Source organism: Equus przewalskii, chromosome 7 (assembly GCF_037783145.1).
Source record: "Equus przewalskii isolate Varuska chromosome 7, EquPr2, whole genome shotgun sequence".
NCBI classification, from domain to species: Eukaryota; Metazoa; Chordata; class Mammalia; order Perissodactyla; family Equidae; genus Equus; species Equus przewalskii.
In genome coordinates this window covers 39,346,859-39,369,941 of record NC_091837.1, presented here as the reverse complement: position 1 = coordinate 39,369,941, position 23,083 = coordinate 39,346,859, and the positions used below count along the sequence as shown (strand labels likewise).

The following is a 23,083-nucleotide window of genomic DNA, read 5'->3' as shown; positions in this document are numbered from 1 at the left end:
CAGCTAAAGATAAGTTGACTCTAATCTGGGCATCTAGAAACTATCCTCCTATCATAGGATTTTGTTAAACTTAGGGTAAGATTTAACCATTAAGAAGAATTTGACTGATGAGATTTAAAATAAATTCACAGGTAAGTGAGAATCATGTAAACATTTAGAAAGTCAAGATATTGGTATAATACTAGTTTTAAAGAGAGGTAGCTATTTGTATTGGTGGAGGAAACAAAATGTTTCATCCCCTAGGTTAGGCGCTCTTCTTAGGTGCTCCCACAGAGCCCCGCATTCACTCGCCGTAGCCCTCGTCACACTGCTGGAATGGCTGCTCCTAGACTGTCATTTGTGCTTGAGCATCTTGTTCACCACCGTATCCAATGAAAATGGAAATAATAATAGCACTTAATACATGGCTTGTTGTGAGAACTACATGAATTAATGCATGTAAAAGTCTTAGAACAGTATCTAGCACAGAGTAAGTATGCAATAAATATTAGTTATTATTAATTGTAGTAGCACCTGTCATGTAGGAGACACATTAAATAACCACTGCATGAACGAACGAATCTTGCCAAGTGATCCTAGTTCTTTTAAATCTAGTGCTTCTTCACTCACCAGCGTTTGCAATAGCTAAATACAGCCATTACGTTCTCGAAGTCTTCACCAACATCTCCCAGTTCCTTCACTGTCTCCCCACATCGAGGTTTATAGATACTTCCTTCACATTCTGAGCTCTTATCTCAAGATCCATTTTTGTTGTTTGTCACTATTTCTGAAACATTAAAAAGGAGCTCTAACCCCAATTCTTTCTATCACCATAGGGAGCTAGCTTATTCCAGTTTGTTAAACCGTGCTTCAGTTTTCCTATCTCTAAGATGAGGTGGGAGGCAAAGGGTAATACTACCTAGTTAACAGGAATATCATGAGGATTAAAATGCTCACATAAGCAATGAATAAGACATACTCAGGGATTATAAATGTTTAAGTGAAAGTAACATAAATTATCTGAGCTCAGAGCTGCTGCTGAGAGTTTTGGATCTTTTTTTCCCAAAGCAAATAAACTTCCTTAGAATAGAAATCTTTGAAAAATTAATAAAAATCAAGTAGCATTCAATCTCAACCCCCTACTCTTGAGATTCCCACTTTGGACAGCAGAATAAATGTGAGGGGATGGCTATAGGGAACTTCAGGCTGATTCTGTTCTGCTCTATTTCTTCTTAAATGCTAACATGTTAAACACTTAGGGAAAATCCAACCCTAGAATAAAAATGTGATATTTATTAAGTTAAAAAAAACCCATCTCATTGATGAAGGGCCCTAGTGTTGCCCTAAACTGAGCAAGCGTTCTCTAAGCAAGGAAACATACCTAAAAAGACTATAAGAGTATTGTTCTAGATCACTAATTCTATGACAGGGTTGGCAGTATAAACTGGGTCTTTACCTTTAAGAAGTTCACAGTCTAGCGAAGAGATGTATGTAAATGATAATTACAATACAATGTGACAAGTGATAGAAGCCAAATCAGAATGTTCTATGAATGAACATAGAGAAGAAAAAGCATTTCAGAATAGTGGACATTTGAGTTAGGTCTTAAGAATAAGTAGGCATTTTCTAAGTGAGAGAAGAGAGGAGAAGGACATTTCAGAGAGGTGCAGAGGTCCTACGTGATCAGGGACTGAAGGAAAGATAACAGAAGACACATATATGGAGGGAATAGTGAAAAAAGAGTCCAGACAGGTCAGACTGGGGCCTGACTCAACAGTCCCTTATGTCATGGTAGGGGTCTAAACTTTCCACCTACAAGTATAAAAGAGTTGACAACATCTTTAAATAGGGGTGTAACACCGGAGGATAACTTTATGTGAAAAGGTAAATAACATGAGGAGGCTCTGCCACAGCCCAGGCAAGAGATGCTGGACCACTGCAGGAGGAAGGCATAGGCAGTGAGAACACGGAGGAGGCTCTGCATTCTGGAGACAATCAAGTGTCAGCGAACCAAAACTCAAGATAGGTGGTAAGAAATCAGATCTACAATATCTGAACCACACATTCTCTAACTCATTCACCACTGATCAAATATTTACAGAGGCCCTATTACACGAGGGATATAGCAGTGAATTAGAAAAAAGGTCTCTGCCCTTAATTAGAGTATATTCTAGAGGCAGCTGTCAATGAGTAAGAAAAGAGACCAACGAGACAACAATAGACTGTGATGATTTTAAAGAAAAATGTTAAGTGTGATAAATATATAAGGGTGATTAGTGGAGGCCTGAAGAGGTTCCTTTCAGCTGAAGCCTGAAGGATGTGTGTAAATTATTAATAAACAGAAACCTCATTAAATTGAAGTCAAGAGGCCAAAAGGGGGAGCTCTCATGCCCCACCTTGATAGCGGAGCTCAGCAGGAGCTCCTTCAACAAAAGAAAGACTTCCTCTTCAGGATCACCAAGCTCAGCCAATGAGAAACCATCACAACTCAGCCAATGAAAAGCTACTACACATTGAACTCCCAGTCTCCTCCAACAGATTCTGTGCTTACAACAGAGGGCCCTCCCAACTTCCTCTTCCCCTCTACAAAAAAGTTTCTCTTCCCCTTGTTGTGGGGGGACTTGAATGTGGCTCATCATGGTTGCAGAGCCTGAATTACAATTCTTTGCTGATCCCAAATAAACTCATTTTTGCTGGAGAAATAACTGGCTGTCTAAGGTCAGCATTTAAGGTCAACACTTTGGTGGCCCATACGGGGATCCAGAGAAGACCCCCGAGACCCCAAGGCTGGTGAGCAAACAGGTGCAGTACCCACAATACGGCCCATTGAGCTCACTGCTTTTTTTGCTGACCCTGCAGTTTGAGGGTAGGTCTTTCTCCTGGATCCGAGCTTCTGCCCTCTTTGAGTTTGAGGCTCTCCAGGCTTTATTAGAGATCTGTTTTAAGGCTTCATTCTATTCTTTTCTGGTTTAGGCCTTGTTTGTCTGTGAGTACTCAGGTGGCACTTCAGCCTGACACTTTGAATCAGGCTGTTTCTTGGAACTCCACCAGCCTTCAGTTCAATTCCTTTTGGAACTGCACAATTTCTATTAAAACTGTGCTAGCCTTCAGGCCAACTTTTGGACCACTGGAGCTGTGCTGGTCCAGCCTTTGACTTGACTCCCTTGGGAGCAGACTGTCGTTTGGAACTGCGTTGATCAACCTTCAGTCCGAGTCCCTTTGGAACTGGCCTTTTCTTTGGAACTGCTCTGATTCAACCTTTGGTCTACCTTAACGAAATCAGACTGTTTCTTGGAACTGCCTGGTATTAAGCCTGCAGGCTGTTTGAGCTGCTCAAGCTATCTGAGTTCCAAGCTGTTTAAGCTGTTTCAGAATTACTGTTTTACTCTAAAGAAAAACCTCTGAGAAATGGCATCCCAATTTCTAAATATTTTGATGGCGTCCCCCTACAGTGATCCTGGCTGATTTTATGTTTAAAAACGCTATCATTCCTCATGTGCATTTCTAACTAAATGGACCAATTTAACCAAAAGTAATTTAGAACACCAACAGCCTTTATGAGGAACTTTTGAACTTTCCCAACTTACTCTTCTTAAAAATGAATTGGACAACCATAGCTCTGTAATTTCCAAAACTGAATGGAACACCTATTTTAACTGGTATTTTGAGGCTTCCAAATGTTATCAAGAGTCTAAAATTGCCTCTATGCAAAATAAAATTTTAAGATTAACTGAGGCAAGCAAACAATTAAAGAAAGATAAAATGGCTTCTGAAGCCTCATGTTCCTCTCCTCCAGCTCCTCATGCTCAGGCCCCTTCTTCAGTGCCATCCTCCTCCTTCCGTTCTATACTGCCCACACCTCCTCTATACTCTGTTCCCCGACACTAACTCTCTCACCGAAATGCCCTTTTCCCTGGACCTCTCCCCACTCCCTCTTCCTCTGAACCCAGCAGAACCTGTCCCTTTAAATTAAGCCTTCTGAGCATCCACAGGCTAAGCCCTTAATTTCTCACACTCCCTGGACTAAAGCTCCAGTACAAGCCATGGTCAAAGATTTTCCCAAAGTAACCAAAGATCCTCAGAGATTTGCTGAGGAGTTTAATACAGTCCTTCAACTTATCCACCGGGTGTCTCTGACTGACATCAGCTAGTGCACATGCTTGTCAGCGAAGGCCAGGCCCAGCAAGGATGAAAACGGCTGATGGGAAATCCTGAAAGTCTCTAGAATTACAACCTGGAGACCACCCTGCTGACCTGCTCTACCATCAGGCTCAGGCGACTGATGGACGACTTCATCGCGCAATTCCGAGGGCTTTCCCAAAGCCTGTTGATTGGAACAAATTCAGGCTCGTGCACAAAGACTTGATGAACTCATTCATGACTGTTACAATGGACTTCACGTTGTTTTTAAAGACAATTCTGGTCTTCAGATGTTGATTCCACCAAGTCACCTTTTCACTCTATGTTTATTAAGGGGCTGAACCGGGACCTTCCCCTTCTAGGAAAAAGGACCAGGATGGAGTGGGAAACTGTGTCCACTCCAGATTCAGTTAATCTGGCAAACCAGCTCTCTCGCACTTTAGATGAGTCACCAAAAAGAAAGACCGCTGAAACTCTTACTCAGCTCCAGCAAATGAAAGCCCCTAAGTGAACCCAAAAACCTTCTGGTTTCTGTCACCGTGAAGAGCCAGGATGTTGGAAAAGAGATTGTTACAGATTTAAGCACTTCCAGTGCCTTCAGCGCCTTAACCAGCCTTTTCAACGTCCTCCAGTTCTGAGCGATGCAGCCTGAGGAACTACAGGGGCTCTTTCCAATCCTCCCTCTTAATTGACTTGGAGAGGCATTTCTCCAGATGGGGATGGATCTCTTTTTGTCCTGATTGACACCAGAGCCACATTCTAGATGCTCAACCCCACTACTATAAAGCAGCCCCTACCTCAGACTACTAAAACAGTTCAAATAGTGGGGATTTCTAATAAACCTCAATGGGTTCCTCTCTCTGAACCTATTCCCTTTTGTGTAGGCCCTTTGAGAGACTCATACACCCTTTTCTCCTTAGTTCCTCCACCCCTATTTATTTATTAAGCCAAGACTTCTTGGAAAAGTATCACGCCGGAATTTCATTCTCCCAAAAGGGGGACATAATACTAAAATTTGACAGTAGCCATCCAAACAGCCAACCAGGTGAATTAAATGACCCTCTGACAAATTTTATTTGCTCCATCTCTGACAGTACTATAGATGATTCTGGAAACACTGGTCATTTGTCCCTATTAAATCAGCTACCACCCTCCTTATGGGCAAAATCTCCAACTGATATTGGTAAAATTCACAGCATACCTCCCATCAAGATTCAAACAGATCCCTCAAAATCTCTCCCCAGAATGAATCAATACCCTTATAGGGTAAAGAAGCCCTTCAAGGTATAAAGCCCATAATAGAGGATCACAAGGCTCAAGGCCTCATTCTCCCTTGTACCAGACCCTGTAACACTCCTACTTTACCTGTGAGAAAGCCCAAGGGCTGAGGGTGGAGGTTTGCCTAGGACTTCTGAGCAACAAACAACAGTCATCTCTCAACACCCTGTTGTTCCTAACCTTCATATGCTACTAACATCCATTCCCCCTGGAAGCAAATTCTTTATGGTAACTGATACATGTGGTGCATTCTTTAGCATTCCAGACGACAAAGCTAGCCAATACATTTTTTCCTTCACTTGCTAAGGAAAACAATTCACCTGGACAGTCATGCCTCAGAGTTTCACTAAGAGCCCTTCTTATTTTTCTCAAATCCTGAAGGCTGATCTGGGTGATATAAAGTTCCCTAGAGGTTCTACTTTGTTGCAATATGTGGACAATTTGCTTCTTTGCTCTCTCTCCCAAGACTCCTCACAGGAAGTCAGCATCCACTTGTTAAGGCTATTGGCCTTAAAGGGACTTAAGATTGCCAAGGAGAAACTGCAGTTTGCCCAAATCCAGGTTCAATATTTAGGGCATCTTAAATCAGAACAAGGGCGACACTTAGATCCAGATAGGCTTCATGGTGTCATAAGTTTCCTCAAACCCAAAACTAAGCGCCAACCGCAAAGTTTTCTCAGGCTAGTTGGTTACTGCTGCAACTGGATTCCAAGTTTCTCTCTTATGGCCAAATTTCTGTATGTTTTATTAAAGAACAACGACCCTGACCCAAGTTTATGGGAAGAACAGGATGACACAGCCTTTAAGGCCCTAAAGGAGAGTTTGATAAATCCACTTGCCTTTGGACATTCCAATTATCAGATTCCCTTTTCCCTTTTTGTATATGAAAAGGAAGGGAATACTTTGGGGTACTCACCCCAAAACATGAGGACCACCATCAACCCATAGGGTACTATAGCCAGCAAGTGGACCTGGTGGCATGGGGGTACCCTTTGCCTCAAAGCCATTTACTGCCACTGCTCTTTTGGTTAAGGCCACCAAGCAAATCACCGTAGGATGCCCTTTAACCATTTTTGTGCCTCCTGCAGTAAGAGCCCTCCTGAATGCTCATCACACTCACCATGTTTCAGTCAGGTGCCTCCCCGCCTATGAAATCCTTTTGTTAAATGCTCCTCACATAACTCTTTTACATTGTAATAACCTTAACCCTGTTACTCTTCTCCTCGCTGTTACCGATCAAGTCCCTCACGATTGCTCAACGCTGATGGATCACCTCCTGACTCCTCATGACCATCTGCAGGAAACTCCTTCAGGTAATGGCGACTTCTCATGATTCACCGATGGTTCTTATTTAAAAGGTGACAATGGCAAATACTGTGCTGAGATGCTACTGCAACTTCTTTTCATATGGTTGAGGCAGCATCTTTATCCAAGGCTATTTCAGCCTAACAGGCTGAATTATATGCTCTTACATGGGCTTGTACTTTAGCCAAGGGCAAACTACCAACATTTATACTGATAGTAGATATGCTTTCAAAGTAGCTCATGATTTTGGAATGTTGCAGAAACAATGTGATTTCATTACTTCTAGTGGAAATAAAATTAAAAATGGCCCCTATGGGGGCCACCCTGTGGCCGAGTAGTTAAGTTCACGCGCTTGGCTTTGGCAGCCCAGGGTTTTGCTGGTTTGGATCCTGGGCGCGGACAAGGCGCCACTCATTGGGCCATGCTGAGGCAGCGACCCACATGCCACAACTAGAAGGACCTGCAACTAAAATACGCAACTGTGTACTGGGGGGATTTGGGGAGAAAAAGCAGGAAAAAAAAAAAGAAGATTGGCAACAGTTGTTAGCTCAGGTGCCAATCTTTTAAAAAAAATGGCCTCTATGTTCAGGAGTTTTTAGATGCCATACTTTTACCTGCCACTCTAGCTATTATTAAGATCCCAGAGCATTCTAAACTTGACTCTCTGGAAAGCATCACCTTGCTGATATTTCTGCAGGGAATGTAGCCCTTAAGGGAACCAACAACAGCCAAACCTCTGTCACAGTCCAAAGGGCTATTTCTCCAAATGATAACTTAGAAAAACTGGCTAAAGAAGCCCAACAATTGGCCTCAGGAAAGGAAAAACAAGATTGGAAATTGAACAATTGTTGTTTTGATAAAAAGAGAAAGCTTTGGTTTGGACCAAATAACAACCCAGTCCTACCAACGACTCTAAAATTCCCACTCCTAAACACTGTACATGCATTAAACCACTGGTCTACTGACAAAATGACAGCATTCATGAATCAATATTGGGGTGAAACATTAACAAGGTCACAAAAAGTATCTACCTCACTTGTCCCACCTGTTCAAAATACAGTCCAGGAAAGGCTGCTTATACGCCTCCTGGACATTTTAAACTGCCTAATGCACCAGTCAAGGTTTGGCAAATGGACTTCATACAACTTTCCCCATCTCATGGATATAAATATGTTTTAGTCAAGGTTTGTATGTTTTCTCACTGGACTGAAGACTTTCCTTGCAGACAGGCTACTGCCTCTCCTGTGGCTAAAGTTCTTTTGGAAAAGGTTATCCTACCGGGGGAACTCCTCTCAAACTTCATAGTGATGGAGGAATCCGTTTTACTGGTCAAGTACTTTGACAAGCCTGTGCTGTTTAGCTGGTTTTATAGCACTTTTACTGTGCTTACCACCCTCAATCTTCTGGTTTAGTCGAATGTACTTAATGGCATTAAGACTCAATTGGCAAAATTTGTGGAGACTCTCCAAATACCATGGCCAAAAGCACTGGTGTTGGTCCTTCTAAAATCTCAGATCCACCTCTTTTGGAACTCATAAACTCTTACCCTTTGAGATAGTCACAGGAAGCCCAATGCACTTAGCTCCTGCCTCTTTTGACTGATAAAAGGAGATATACTCTAATATTGCAAAAAACCCAATTGCTTGTGTTAAGAATAACCATATTTTGGTGGGGCAATCTTTTCACAGTGCACTCCAGGGAGACGAAGACCTTAAGCATCAAACCTTGCAACCTGGAGATTTTGTCTACTGGAAAAGACACCTCAGGAAGGACTCTCTTCAACCTTGCTGGAAAGGCCCCATCAGATACTGCTAACTAACCCTTCTGCCGCAAAACTGCAGGGAACAGTCACGTGGATTCACATAACACACCTAAAGAAAGCACCAAACCCTGACTGAACCTGCCCATCATCTTGTGACTTGAAAGTACAGATTTCCCAGAACTGAAGCAGATGATATCTGATGAGACAGCCTTCCCAAGATGTCCAGACCAGGCCTGTTGGAAGTTCGTCTGTCAAACCTTTGATGATAATGTAACACTTCCAATGCCTTGATAACATACGGACTTCAGAAAAATGCCTTAAGAGTTCTCCCTTCTACCCTTCCTTTAACTCAAATGTGGCAACAGTAGGTTTCCAATCTGTGCACCTTCCCTCTGACATGGGACATGACACCTAGGAAAGGTCCTTCCTGACATCAAGGGACAAAAGTCTGCTGAAACCAGAAAAACCTGACTCTTGATCAGTGATGCTTTCAGAGAAATATCTTGATCAAAAGGAGAAAATGTGGAAATTAATAAACAGAAGCTCATTGAATTGGAGCTGGGAGGACAAAAAGGGGGAGCTCTCACACCCTAGCAGAGCCCAACAGGAAGAAGAAAGACTTCTTGACTGGCAAGAAGCCCAGCCAACAAGAGCCTGTCACAACTCAGCCAATGAAAAACCACCACACACTGAACTCTCAACTTTTCCAGTGGACACTTTGTTTACAGTAGCCCTCCCAACTTCCTCTTCCCCACTATAAAAGAGTTTCTTCTCCCCTTATTGTAGGGGGAGTTGCATGTGGCTTGCCATGGTTGTGGACCCCAAATTGCAATTCTTTGCTGATCCCAAATAAACCCATGTTTGCTGGAGAAATAATTGGCTGTTTATTTGTTTAAGGTCAACAGATGCAAATGAAAAATCATAAGTGAAAGGGTGAATGAAGACAGAATTTATAAGAAGAGTTTAAGATGTCAACAAGAAACTAATTAAGTACCACAGGTGCAGTCACACTTGAGAAGAGATCAAAGATCATCTTAATCGGATAATCAGAAATGACAATCCACACCTGTAGAGCCTGCCGCTGAAGAAATCTAAGACGGCTTAACTATAATAGACACTTTGTCTTTCACAGATCAAAATGTCTGGAATATTCTACCTTAGTTCTGGAGTTGTTTATATGTATCATAGAAGAAAGTACAAGGGGAGAGAAAATTTTCATTACTCTGAGTACATAATCTCCCAGAAACCAGAAATTATGACTTTAAAAATCTATTTTACATGCCTTCTGATATAGTTATTGCAATAGTATGACATATAATGTTTCATAATGTTCAATTACTTTTACTGTTCATTCATTTATTACTAATATTACTGTATTAAGAATTTTCACCATTAGATTTTAAAATACAGAATTTTTACCATACTCACATTAATATAGTGGTAATGTCAATACTGAGTGTTATAACTCAATATAGACAACATTGAGCCTTCCTATACAATCTAAGACATTGAACTGCTTTCCTATAAAATCCGTCTCAAATTTAAAATATAATATAAATAGTATAAAATATAAAATAGTATATAATAACTCACAACAAATTTTACTGGGCATGCACTTAAAATATTTATCTGTATACATTTTGCCTACACAAGACTGGTACAAAGATGAGGAAAAGCTTGTTGAGTGAATAGAAGAAAGACTTGGTCACACGAATTGTATTTTCTGCAGTGAATTTTATGACTAGAAGAGATCTTAGCATGTCTAATTGCCTCCTCCTCCTTTTAAAGATAAGTAAACAGAAATCTAGCAAAGGCTATTTGACTTAGATCACATGAAAAATGAGTGGAAGAATATGATTCATCAACAATAAAGGGGATTTTTAAAATGACCAGTGTTAATATTTTAAATATAAAATAAATTTTAAAATGAGTTATTTGCTTGAGAAAAGGATTATTCTTTCAAAAGAAAGATTCTTTTTAAACTTCTCTGATACTTCAAGTGTTTTTCTACTATAGTAAATATAGTTATACCTCTACTGTGAAACAATATATTGACTGAAGAAGGCGGGGGTAGAAGCACACTACACACTCTCAGCACAGAGGCAGTGATGGTTGGAGCATGCTAGGAACATACTGGAATAAAGTCAACTGACTACCTAGTCTTAAAATCATTTTATCTCAGTCTTTGACATTCTATGACAGTTCTGTCTTTTCGCATTTCACATCTCCATGTTATTTCATACCTAAACTTAACATACCTTCCCTCTCCCATTCCTGTTTGTGTGCCTGCGTGAGAGACAGGCAGGCAGGCACACATGCAAGAGTGCAGGCACGCACGCTCTCTCATGAACCCTCTTCTCCCCCAACTCCAAATTTTGTTCTCTCTAGCTCTCAAATACTTCTTGCCACTCCTGCTCAGAAGCCTGTACCAAAATACACATCTACGTTTTCCTTCAGGAACTCTCTGCAGCTTTGTTCCAATATTACTGTACGTGACTGTTCTAAGAGGAAAATAGCAGTAACAGGTTAGAGCACCTTTGCTAGGATGAACAACGAAATGAGGATGGAAACGCTGGTACCAGCAGTGCTGAGAACTTACTTCTGTATGAACCTCTAATCTCTTTGAGCCTCAGTTTACTAATCTGCAAAGTAGGAGTCACAGGATTGTTCATGAGGATTAAATGGAGCAAGCAACAAAGGCCACTTTATAGCTGTAGGAATATAATACAGGAAGGCAGCAGAGATCAAAGGAATTGATAAAGAATTTCATTTAACAATAACAAAACCAGGGACAGAGGATCAAAAACTATCTAAAGAGCAATGGATTAAAGGATACTACCATTAATATAATCACCTTTTTTCAATTAAAAAAAACCTTGCATTTGAAAATGCCAAGCTAAATTCTCCACTGTGCACTGTACATGCTCACTAGCCATAGTTGTTAATAGGGTTTGGGTGGTGGGGGGTCACCGGCAGTAGGGCACAGGCTGTCTCTTCTTTCATACACCCTGACGCACTAAATGGCTTGCTTAGATAGTCCCTCCTTCTATACTTACACACAAGGATATCAAATTGCTTATGAGACATGATAATATGCACTTACATTCAAGGATATCAAATTGCCTTTGAGATACAGTAACAGCAGGCCTATTCAAATCTTCTCTATCATTCAGAGAATAACCTTAAAGGATCTCATTCATTGTTTAAGGAGGAAATCATCACATCATGAAAATAAACTAGAATGAAAATGAGTTTGCTTTCTAAATAGATGATGAACTACAAGGCTTTGTGCTTTGTAAAGTAGCCAGGTCTAGTAAATGTAATTAGCATTTTATAGAATAACTATAACATTTTGAAATAAATTATGGGTTTTAGATTTCAATAAATTGGCAATTGAGCATATAAGAAATTTAATATAAAGTACTCTCAGTCTATCAAATCAGGAACATTAACAGCAACTGAGCTGAAATCTTCTGATACTAAGATTCTACCCTAATTTTATACACTCACAGAGAGATATAAGGTGGTTTGAAACATCACTGATAATCACATAATTAACTTGTTGAATCAGAGATGATTACTTTGAAAATTCCAACTGACATACACTAACTCACAGATACAGGAGAAAGATTGCCTGATTCTTAAAATTTATAAAGTATTTTGAGATCTTTAGAAAAAATATCAAATTAACAGATTATTTTATTACTAGTGTGCAATTAGGACTCTGGAGAAAAAGTTAAAACAACTAACATATATACATACATGAACTAACACGTATGAAAATTTTTCTTTCTTTTCTTTTTTTTTTTTACTGAGGAAGATTCGCCTTGAGCCAACATCTGCTGCCAATCGTCCTCTTTTTGTACACGAGCTGCCACCACAGGATGGCCAATGACAGACTAGTGGTGTAGATCTGAGCCTGGGAAGCAAACCTTGGCTGCTGAAGTGGAGCATGTCGAACTTAACCACTAGGCCACCAGGGCTGACCTGAAAATCTTCTATAATTTCAAAAAAGTTGCAGACATTGCAGAGGAAGAGGAAATCCATTTGGAACCTATAAGACTCCATTCCTAAACTTCAGTGTTGACAGGCAATTTATGTAGCATAAAGTCTGTAATTAAATGGTACAGAATGTTCTTAAGTGCCAGGATTTCCACATGTTTTACAGCTTGCTTTCTCAAGACCCACTTTTATTAAGTGAATTTTTATGTATAAATTTAAAGAATGGCAAGAACACTAAAAAACCTCACTCATCTAGACCCCCCATAACCGTTCTCATATTTACTAGAAATATTTTGGCCAAAATGTTTCTAACAGTCAGAAATGCTTTAAACTGACTTCTTTCAACCAGAAGAAAATCTTTGAAGTTCTGGAAAAACACAGACATAATGTATAAATTATTTCAGTTCAACAAATATTCTCAGAGTATTTCCTATGTGCACATACTGCCTCAAGAATCATTAATATAAGGATGATTTAAAACAGTCATTTATCTCAAGAAGCATCTGGTCCAGCTGTGGACAAAAAATTACAAAGATGTAAGCAAATAACTACCATGGAACATGAGAAGTGCAAGACTGAAAGATAGACAAGATAAAGAGGTAATGGAGTCCATAAAACTCTGTTAGGGATGGAGGGAGGTCATGAATATTTCACAAAGGAGGTAACATGTGAGCAAGGTTTAGATAGAAATATAGGAGTTCACCAAGCAGACAAAGAGAGAAGAGAATTCCAGGCAGAAAGAACAGAATGTGCGAGGGTCACAGATGTACAATAGCATGATGTATTCAGAAGCTCTAAGTAATTTTGACTAGATAGTATAAAATGCAAAGGAGGCAGTGCTGAAAAGGAGAATAAAATATGTGACATACCATGAAGAGCCTTGCGTGCAACACAATGGAGTTTTAAGTTTACTCTATAGGTGATGGGAAGCCATATAATCAGGGAAGCAACACAGCTCTGTTGAACTGCCAGGTGTCTAGTGGTCAGGTAGGACGAGCCAAATGGAAAATACCAATCAAGCCTTTATTCACTTACTGCAACAGTGCAAACACGAGGCCAAAAAGGATGTTTTGCTCCCCTCGTTCCATTTTCCCCACACAGAAAGGCCCTGGGGGAAGGTCAGGGGACATGCAGTACAGGCAGGGGAAATCTCACTACTGAGGAGCCCTGGACAAAAGGCTCCTGCCATTTTATGGACCTGAGGGCCTGTGGGAAGGAGGGAGGGGAGGCTAGGAATGGAAAGTTCTGAGTCAGAGGGTAGAAAAGTGCCTCAGCCAAGGTCCTTCATGCGGAGATGCCTGGGCTCGGAATTGCAGATGTACACAGAAGCATGGCCACTCCGGTAGGGGTGTTCTGAGCCCTCGCAATCCCTGTAGAAAACCACAGAATGCAGTACACTGGCTGTGCATCAAGTCCTGTGTGGGGAGGGCAGCTTCTCCCACTGAGGCATGCCAGAGAAAGCCAGCCTGGGCTCAGGCCTGAAAGATCACACGTAGGTTTGGGCCTGGAGCCAGACTCCTAAGGTCAGATCTGTGATCAACAGGAATCATTCGTTGACAACGTGGAAGATGAACTGGATGGAGAGAATATGCAGTGATGAGGAGACCAGCGGGAGGCTATGTAGTAATCTGGGTTGGACACGTGGACCTGAACCCCTGGTAAAGTGACTGAACCTATCCATGCAGGAAAGGAAGTAGACTCAGGAAGGGCTGATAAACTGAAACAAAATGGGGGAGTCAAGGGACTGGAAGACTAGTTCAGGTGGCAGTGAGGGAAAGAGCTCGAGGGACGGGGTTACAGTCAGGAAGTAGGGACAAAAGCCCCTAATTTCCAAGGTGGACTGATTGCAGGTTATCGCAAGGACAAAGGTGTTCAGATAAGCAGAGGAATGAAGTAGAGGGGAAGCCAAGGATACAAAGCTATAGTTTCTTTTTATCAAAGAAATCACTCAGGATGACGGCAGATGACAGTGACAATGGGTCTAAGAATAGTAGGCGTGGATGGCCTGAGCTTTTTGTACAAGTATGAAGAGTAATGTTTTGAAAGCAGTGGGGGAGAGAGAGAATATTATCAACCCATCCCAGTCCAGAGATATAAAGACATGGAGGAGAGAGCAGCTTCTCACAAGAGGGAAGCAAGAGAAAGCACTACCCTTGGGGGAGTGAGTGTTCTGAGAAGAGCCTGAGGGGACTGAGGAGTTCATTTTAAAAATGAAGCAGTTTCTAGAGAGAATGGAAAGGGTTAAGAAGAGATCAAGACAGTAAGGATCCAGAGCAGGAGATGCAAAAAGAGGATAGAACTAGTGTCTATAAAGACCTAAATTTGGGGTGGTGCCAGAGGGTAACAGAATGAGATGTAGCAGGAACCCTGACCTTAATGTCCCCAACCTTGGCCAGGACCTGGCTGGTCTCTGCGGGCATTGCCACAGAGCCACCAATGGTTCCAGACATTAGCGTTCTTTCACTCCATTTGTGAGATTTTAATTTAAATAAACTTTGATAATCTTTAAATCTCTTTCCGAGAATGTGTTTGTATATCTTGCAAAGCAAAGTTTTAATTAAGAGCAAAAAAACTGTTTAAAGCTCACTGGAGTAGAGAAGGAAAAAAACCTATTAATACTGTTCTTTAAACTCAGAAACGGTTCCTAAGAATGTCTGCATCGGAAGGACTGTAAGAGCTCATTTAATTTACTCTAGTAATCCCAAAGGACTGTACTTATACCCTAAAAATAATGCTTGTTTCTCTGGGGAAGGCAATCTCAATCTTAACAAGCTGGGGAAGATAATTACAAGCTTAAAAAGTAATATTTTCTACTACTTACTAAACCTTAATTGGGGATGTGCTTTTGAATGTTCGCTCTAAAGCTTTTAATCAGTCCTACGTCCTCTGGTTCTGTCCAGGAAGAAAAGTTTGCCCACAATGTATTTACAATTATTCTTCAAATAACATACACTTCACCCTTTTCCACCCTGTTGAAGGCTTTCCTCTAGGGTCAAATTCTATCAAATGCTAAAAATAAATAGACATAGGTTTTCATTGGCCTAACACAAAGACAGACTATAAGCAGTATCCTGGTTAGACTGAAGAGGAATGCTTAGAGCTCTTATTCATACATAGAAAACAGATTTACTTAAGGTGACTTATGAAGGGTAATCTGCCTGAGATATCTGTCACTTATTACTGGAGCTAATTAGTCTTATTTGGATAATATAAGTTAGTATTTTCCTTCCTCCTTTACACATCCCACGTGTCCCTCCCCAAACTGTGTTATCATAAGTTTTAAACTAGTGTTTCAGATAAACTCCGTACTTTAGCCTTAACAGAAATGATACCCACTAACCATCATGGACTGAGCTCTTACTGTGTGCCAGATGCTGTGCTGCTTTATATAGACCTCATGAATCTTCACAACCATCTGTGTGATGTAAAATACAGCAACTCTCCTTGTGAATAAGTTAGAATGATTCTCTTTGGACTCTACATACAACATTTTTAACTCATAGACAATGACAAATAAATAAAAAAGCTAAAATGAGATTTTGGGTTATCTGAATATTAATTCACATCTCCTCCTTTAAATATTTAATCGAATCCACTGTAAGATAACTAAATTATCAGATGTGTAGCCTCCTTCCTGAGTCCTTATCCCTTCCTGAAAGTGGTACTGACATGTTTTAAAATGGAAAAAAGAGCAGCAGAAAGAGGGTGAAAAGTAAGTCACATGGGAAATTGTTTAAATCAATTGAGCATTATGTCCCATTTGTAAGGCAGCTTTACGAAAATTTTTGTTTTATAAAATGGATTTACACACTGAGATTTTAAAGAATAGAGTTAATTTTTGCCTAACTTGCTTCTTTCCTGAATGATTTTCAGCACTCATCAGAAGGATGGTAATAAATATTTTAAATAATATGATGGACAATGTCGTAAATTCAGGTTTATCTTTCACAATGCAAATAAATATGAAACAGTAGTACTTACCTCCTTTGCACTCTTAATTTTAGTCAGAAATGTATGCAGCTCCATTGTTTCTGCAAACAGTGCCCGACATACTGCTTGATAATGATTTGGTGCCTCTGATTCAGTTGGGAGATGAGCAGCGCATAACTAAAGAAGAAAAAATAATGGTGCTTGTTTATTATTTGCAGGTCTTTTGTACCTTAAAAATAGACACACCCAATATATTTGTATTTTCATATCGGACAGCAGGGCAACTCCGCAATTCCCATTATCCAAAGCTTAATGATGTATCACAAGGCCATCAGTAAATTTCATACAATTATATGGAAAAAGTGGTCCACAAACTAAGAAACACCCAACAGCACGGATGATCTTACTAGAATTGGTTAGCTTCTATTTGAAAATGATAGGACATATGTAAAAGTTATGGTTGGGAGCAGAAAGAGAATTACCATTTATTAAGTATTAATCATAACTCAGGTATTTTAATAGCTACCGTTTATTGAGTATTTATCATGCCAGGCACTATATTTAACATGTCATATACACAGCATAACATCATTTATTCTTCAATGTAACCCAGAATTATCCCGATTTTATAGGAAGGGAAACTGAGGTTAAGAGGAATCAAGAGACTTGTTCACAGTCATAAAATTGACATGAGGGATAAGGAGAAGTCAACACAGTCCTATTGGATTCTGAAGCCCAGGCTCAGTTCAGTACATAATGAATTGTGTAACGTAGTAAAAAGAATGTCAGGAATACATGAGGGAAGATGCCTCATCACTAGACGGCAAGTGGAGGAAAGAGGGCAGAGGGCAACATGACCCACTGATGATACCTCCAGTCCCAACATCCTTTACTATACATAGTCCATAATCCCCACAAACTACTTGTGGGGAAAGGTGAAATTTAAATTTAACAGCATGCAAAACAATTTAGAAAAATCAAACACCATTTAATTTTTTAGAATTAGAAAGACATCCTAACAAGAATCTAATGCACAGGAATAATTTTATCTATTTTATGTTTCTATAAATAATAATTTTGTATCCATGTACAATAGTTATTGTTTTAAGGTATTTCATTTGCATTAAAAAGCTGTTAAATTCTCCCTTAATTCTCTATTATATTCAGTAAATTTGACATTAATACAATTACTGAAAATACACATTTTATAATAATAACTTTATCTATTGGAGACTAAAAGATATCTTTGTAGACGGTAATATCCTTCATAAGATGGCTTTTTGTTATTTTCATTTATAATAAGTATCATATGCAATTTAGAGATTACTATCTTTAATAAAATACATTCTCAAGAAAATATTTTGAGTTTCAGTAAGAAACTTTCTTCACAGTACCAAAAACTGGCTAGGAATTGATTCATCAGGGAAGCATGAAAAGCAAAAATCTCACAAGCTTATTATTCACAGAGCTACAATGAACAGAAAGTATATTTTAGCTCAATTATTTTTGTATCCAGAAACAGCTTCCAACGTAGAATTACCATTTCCAAAGAAATGAAAAGCAAGTGCTAGCACTTTCACCTTTATCTAACTAATCCCATAATTTTATATTCCAATTACATGTTGTGAAATACGGCATAAATCTTTTGACTGTAATTCACAGTAGGAAACATATTTTAAGTAAGGACTCAAACACATGAATATGTATATGTTTTATATACAAAAATTTCACAAAACTTACACATTTGATTGATTTCGCAACCCATTAATAGGCCTGTGACTTGAAAAACAGTGGTGTAAAGGTAATAACTAGGCCTAAAAGTGTTGCATATAACATAATTTTATATATAGAAAATCCAAAGGAATCCATAAAAACTATTAGAGTTAATGTAATTTCAGCAAAGTTGTGGGATACATGACTTATACACAAAAAAGTTGTATTTACAGTACCAATGAATAATCAGCAAATAAACTTAAGAAAATTCCATTTACAGTAGCATAAAAAAAAATACTATGGAATAAATCTAACCAAGGAGGTGCAAGACTTACACACTGAAAACTACAAAACATTGCTGAAAGAAACTGAAGACGATCTAAATAAGTGGAAAGACACCCTGTATTCATGGGTTGGAAGACACATTGTTAAAATATCAATACTACACAAAGCGATCTAGAGATCCTTAACTAAGCCCTTATGGCCTTTTTGGAGAAATGAACAGCCAATCCTAAAATTCATATGGAATCGCAAGGGGCTCCAAATAGCTGAGACAATCTTAGAAAGAACAAAGTTGGAAGACACACACTTCCAAATTTCAAAACTTACTGCAAAGTTCAGTAATCAAAACAGTGTGGTACTGGCATAAAGACAGACATATAAATCAATGGAATAGAACTGAGAGTCCGGAGATAAACCCACACATCTATGGTTGATTGATTTTTGACAAAAGTACCCAGGTCACTAAGTAGGGAAAGAATAGTCTCTTCAACAAATGATGCTGGGAAAACTGGATATCCACTTGCAAAAAAATGAAGTTGTACCCTATCTCACACCATATATAAATATTAACTCAAATTGGATTAGAGACTCAAATATAAAAGCCAAAACTATAAAATTCTTGGAAGAAAACATGGGGATAAAACTTCAGAGTCATGGACTCGGTAATGGTTTTTGAAATGTGAAACCAAAAGCACAAGTAACAACAATAAATAGATGGATAAATTAGACTTCATCAAAGCTGAAAATTTTTGTGCATCAAAGGACACTATCAAGAGAGTGAAAAAACAGTCCACATAATGAGAGAAAATATTTTCAAATCATGTATCTGATAAGGGCCTAGTATGCAGAATATATAAAGAACTCTTAAGCTAAAAAAAAGACAAACAACACAATTAAAAAATTGACTTGACTTTTTTTTCCCAAAAAAGATACACAAATGGCCAAAAAGCACATATAAATATGCTCAACATCATTAGTCATTAGGGAAATGCAAATCAAAACCACAAAGAGATACCACTCACACCCATTAGGATGGCTATAAAAACAAACAAAAAATGGAAAATAAGTCTCGGTGAGAACACTGAAAAATTGGAACCCTTGTGAATTGCTGGTAAGAATGTAAGATGGTGTAGCCATTGCGAAAAATAGTTTGGTGGCTCCTCAAAAAGTTACACAGAGAATTACCATGTGATCCTGCAATTAGACTCCTAGGTATACATCCAAAAGAACTGAAAGTAGATGTTCAAACAAAAACTTGTACACGAATGCTTATACCAGCACTATTCATAGTAATCAAAAGGTAGAAACAATTCAAATGTTCTAAACTGATGAATGTATAAACAAAAAATATGGTATAGCCATATAATGGAATCTTATTCAGTCATAAAAAGGAATAAAGTACTAACACATGCTACAACATGGATCAACCTTAACAGAATTATGCTAAGTGAAAGATGCCAGACACCAAAGGTCACATACTGCATGATTCTATTTATATATAATACCCAGAATACACAAAACCACAGAGACAGAAAGCTGATTAGTGGTTGCCAGGGGCTGAAGGAGGAAGGATGGGAAGTGACAGATACAGGGTTTCCATTTAGGGTAAACAAAAGCTCTGGAACTAGACAGTGGTGATGGTTGGACAATAATTGTGAATGTACTGAATGCCACTAAATTGTAAACTTTAAAATGGTAAATTTTATGTTATGTGTATTTTACCACAATTTTGTAAATGTTTAAAAAAATTAACAAAGAACAACAAAATTCCACAAAGTCTCCATTAAGACAGAGAAATAATCCCACAGAGGAGAAATACTCCTAGTGGTTATTTCAGTGTCAATGGATTGCTTGATATTTATTTTGCTCTTTGTAAATGCATCATCACATCTAATCCTTACAACAACCCAATTTAGAGATTAGAAAATTGAGATTTAGAACAGCTTAATAATTTACCCAAGGTCATACAGCTAGCCAGTAGAAATGGAATTGAATCCAGGCAGTCTAACTCTAGAGCCCAAGTTCTTATGCACTCTACTCTAGAATGAATGTGTATCACTTTTATATTAAAGGAAATAATGTTCTTAAAGGGTCTAAGCTTAGAGCATGGTATACAGTAAGAATGCAACAAAATCATCTTTAAAGTTACAAAAGAGAAGGGACACGATAGAGGCATAGGAACACAATTAGAAGGAGCAGGTTCTGTCCCATATCTATCAACATGAAGTTATACAACCCTGGACAATTTATTTAACATTGCTGGGTTTCAGTTTATGTCTAAAAGGAGAGGACTAGGCTCTGTAACCTCTTACTTAACCTACCTTCCCTTGTTCTATGAATAAATTTTTAAGTTAAAACAAAATGCTGGAGTTTTTTGGGTTCAATCTTGCATCTTTGGGTTTCTCTCTACTCACTTTAGCTGACCTTGTCTACTACAACCACTTTAAATGCCACCAAAGACTGATGATCCCCCAATGCCTACTCTAGGCAATTCTTGTTTTTGTCAGGAAACAAGTTCTACCTTATCTTTAATCTTGACAGATATTTCACTACGTAAAGAACTTTAGGTTCTATTTTAGAATTTTGAAGATACCATACCATTCTGTCTTCTAGCTTCCATTATTTCTGTTGAGAAGTCAGGTGCAGTCTATTTTCCCTCTGGCTGATTTTAGATTTTCTGTTTGTGGTTTTTAGCAGTTTAAATATAATGAGACTAGATTATTTTTCATTTTATTTATCTTGCTCTTGGTTTGTGGGGTTCTTGACTCTGAGGCATAGTGTTTTCCACAGTTTTGGAAAATTCTTAGTACGTCTTCAAATATTTCTTCCATCCTCTCTCTTCTTTGCTCTCCATTTAGGACTTTAATTACATGTCCTGCCTTTGTATCTTACCTTCTGTTCTGTACTTTTTATTCTTTTTGTGTCTCTGTGATTCATTTTGACTATTTTCTACTGGTAACATTCCACTTCACTCATTCTCTCTTCAGCTCTATCTAGTCTATTAAACCCACCCCCTAAACTTTTATTTCCGTTATTTTATGTTTTGTTTCTCAAATTTCCATTTGGTTCTTTTTATATATTTTCCAGATCTCTACTTAAAGTTTCAATCCTGACTCTTGGAACTCTAAACCATCAATGAAAAGTCAGTCTGACAACTCCATTATCTGGATTCCCTGTATAGACTCGTTAATAATACTGCTAGAATCCTAATAAAATTTCTGAAAATTTTCATTAAACACATAGGACCTTGTTATATATTTTCAAGAAAATATGAAATTATCAGCAAACCTTGACGAGACAGATGTGATTAGAAAAAAGACAGACTAGAATACTTTGTAATGTTTTGAAATACTTTCACTTTTAGTTTGTCAAATAAGTTAGCATCTGTATTTTGAAGCAATGCACCAACTAGGAGAAAAATCTTTATTTAATACCAAATCAAAGATGTACGGTGGGGCTGGCCTCATAGCCAAGTGGTTAAATTAGCATGCTCCCCTTCAGCAGCCCAGGGTTTTGCTGGTTCGGATCCCAGGCACAGACATGGCACAACTCATCAGGCCATGCTGAGGGGGCGTCCCACATAGCACAACCAGAGGCATTCACAACTAGGATATACAACTATATACTGGGGGGCTTCGGGGAGAAGAAAAAAAAAAGACGTATGTCAGGAACTCAGAAATTCTATTTATTATCCATTGGCCTTTTACCATAATTAGTGTCAAAATACTGCACAGAGAGAGACCATAAAGTTTTTCCTAAAATTTTGACACAATTGAGAATGCAGTTTTTGTTTAAACTCTAAATTACAAAGCATTCAGCAATTCAAGTCATCCTTTGTTTAGAGACACATTTTGCAATGTATGTAAATTCTATCACCAGAGAAGAGAAAATGGCATAATAAAAATATCTTCTGAGATATTTAGAATTTATCACATCACAGTCCATTGTTGATAATATTAGACTCCAATATTTCCCCATAATTTATTCTCAGCTACTGAAATTCAAACGTTTTAAAAAATATTCAGTTCACAAGCAAAGCTTATAATTTTATTTCTAAAAACCTAAATAGGGGACCAGCCTGGTGACACAGTGGTTAAATTCACATGCTCTGCTTCAGTGGCCTGGGGTTTGTGGGTTCAGATCCTGGGCACAGACCTACACACAGCTCATCAAGCCATGCTGTGGCAGCATCCCATATACAAAACAGAGGGAGACTGGTACAGATGTTAGCTCAGGGATAGTATTCCTAACCCAGAAAAAAAAAAAAAAAAACCCAAGTAGAATATTATTTTAAACTATAACTAAAATGTTTTGCCTATAGTAATCAGGTATTTATCATAAGAAATTAATAACTAAGAAAAGAAAAAACTGCACAAAGATCATCTTCACTAAATTCAGGATTACACTGTCAGAATATATTACTAAATTTTTGCCTTAATCAGTAAGAAAATTAGCACGTTCCCAGCAAATTTCAAAGCTTACAGAACACAACATTCCAAGTACAGAGAATTACAATTTCTTTTTTGGAGTTACTCAAATTTGACTGAAGAACAATGTTCACCCAACTAACCTACGTTAACAGAGGTCTTTTTTTTTTTTTTTGAGGAAGATTAGCCCTGAGCTAACTACTGCCCAATCTTCCTCTTTTTGCTGAGGAAGACTGGCCCTGAGCTAACATGCCCATCTTCCTCT

General features: G+C 38.6%; 1 protein-coding gene across 12 annotated transcripts in view; it reads right to left on the bottom strand.

The window, feature by feature from the left end:
- SPIRE1 (spire type actin nucleation factor 1) overlaps positions 1-23,083 on the bottom strand; it is a 216,885-nt gene that overhangs the window by 85,998 nt on the left and 107,804 nt on the right. For all 12 annotated transcript variants that reach the window (XM_070629574.1, XM_070629577.1, XM_070629566.1 and 9 more), the window contains one exon: positions 16,448-16,573. In XM_070629574.1, the coding sequence (XP_070485675.1) occupies positions 16,448-16,573 (126 nt within the window). The remainder of the gene's footprint in view (positions 1-16,447; positions 16,574-23,083) is intronic.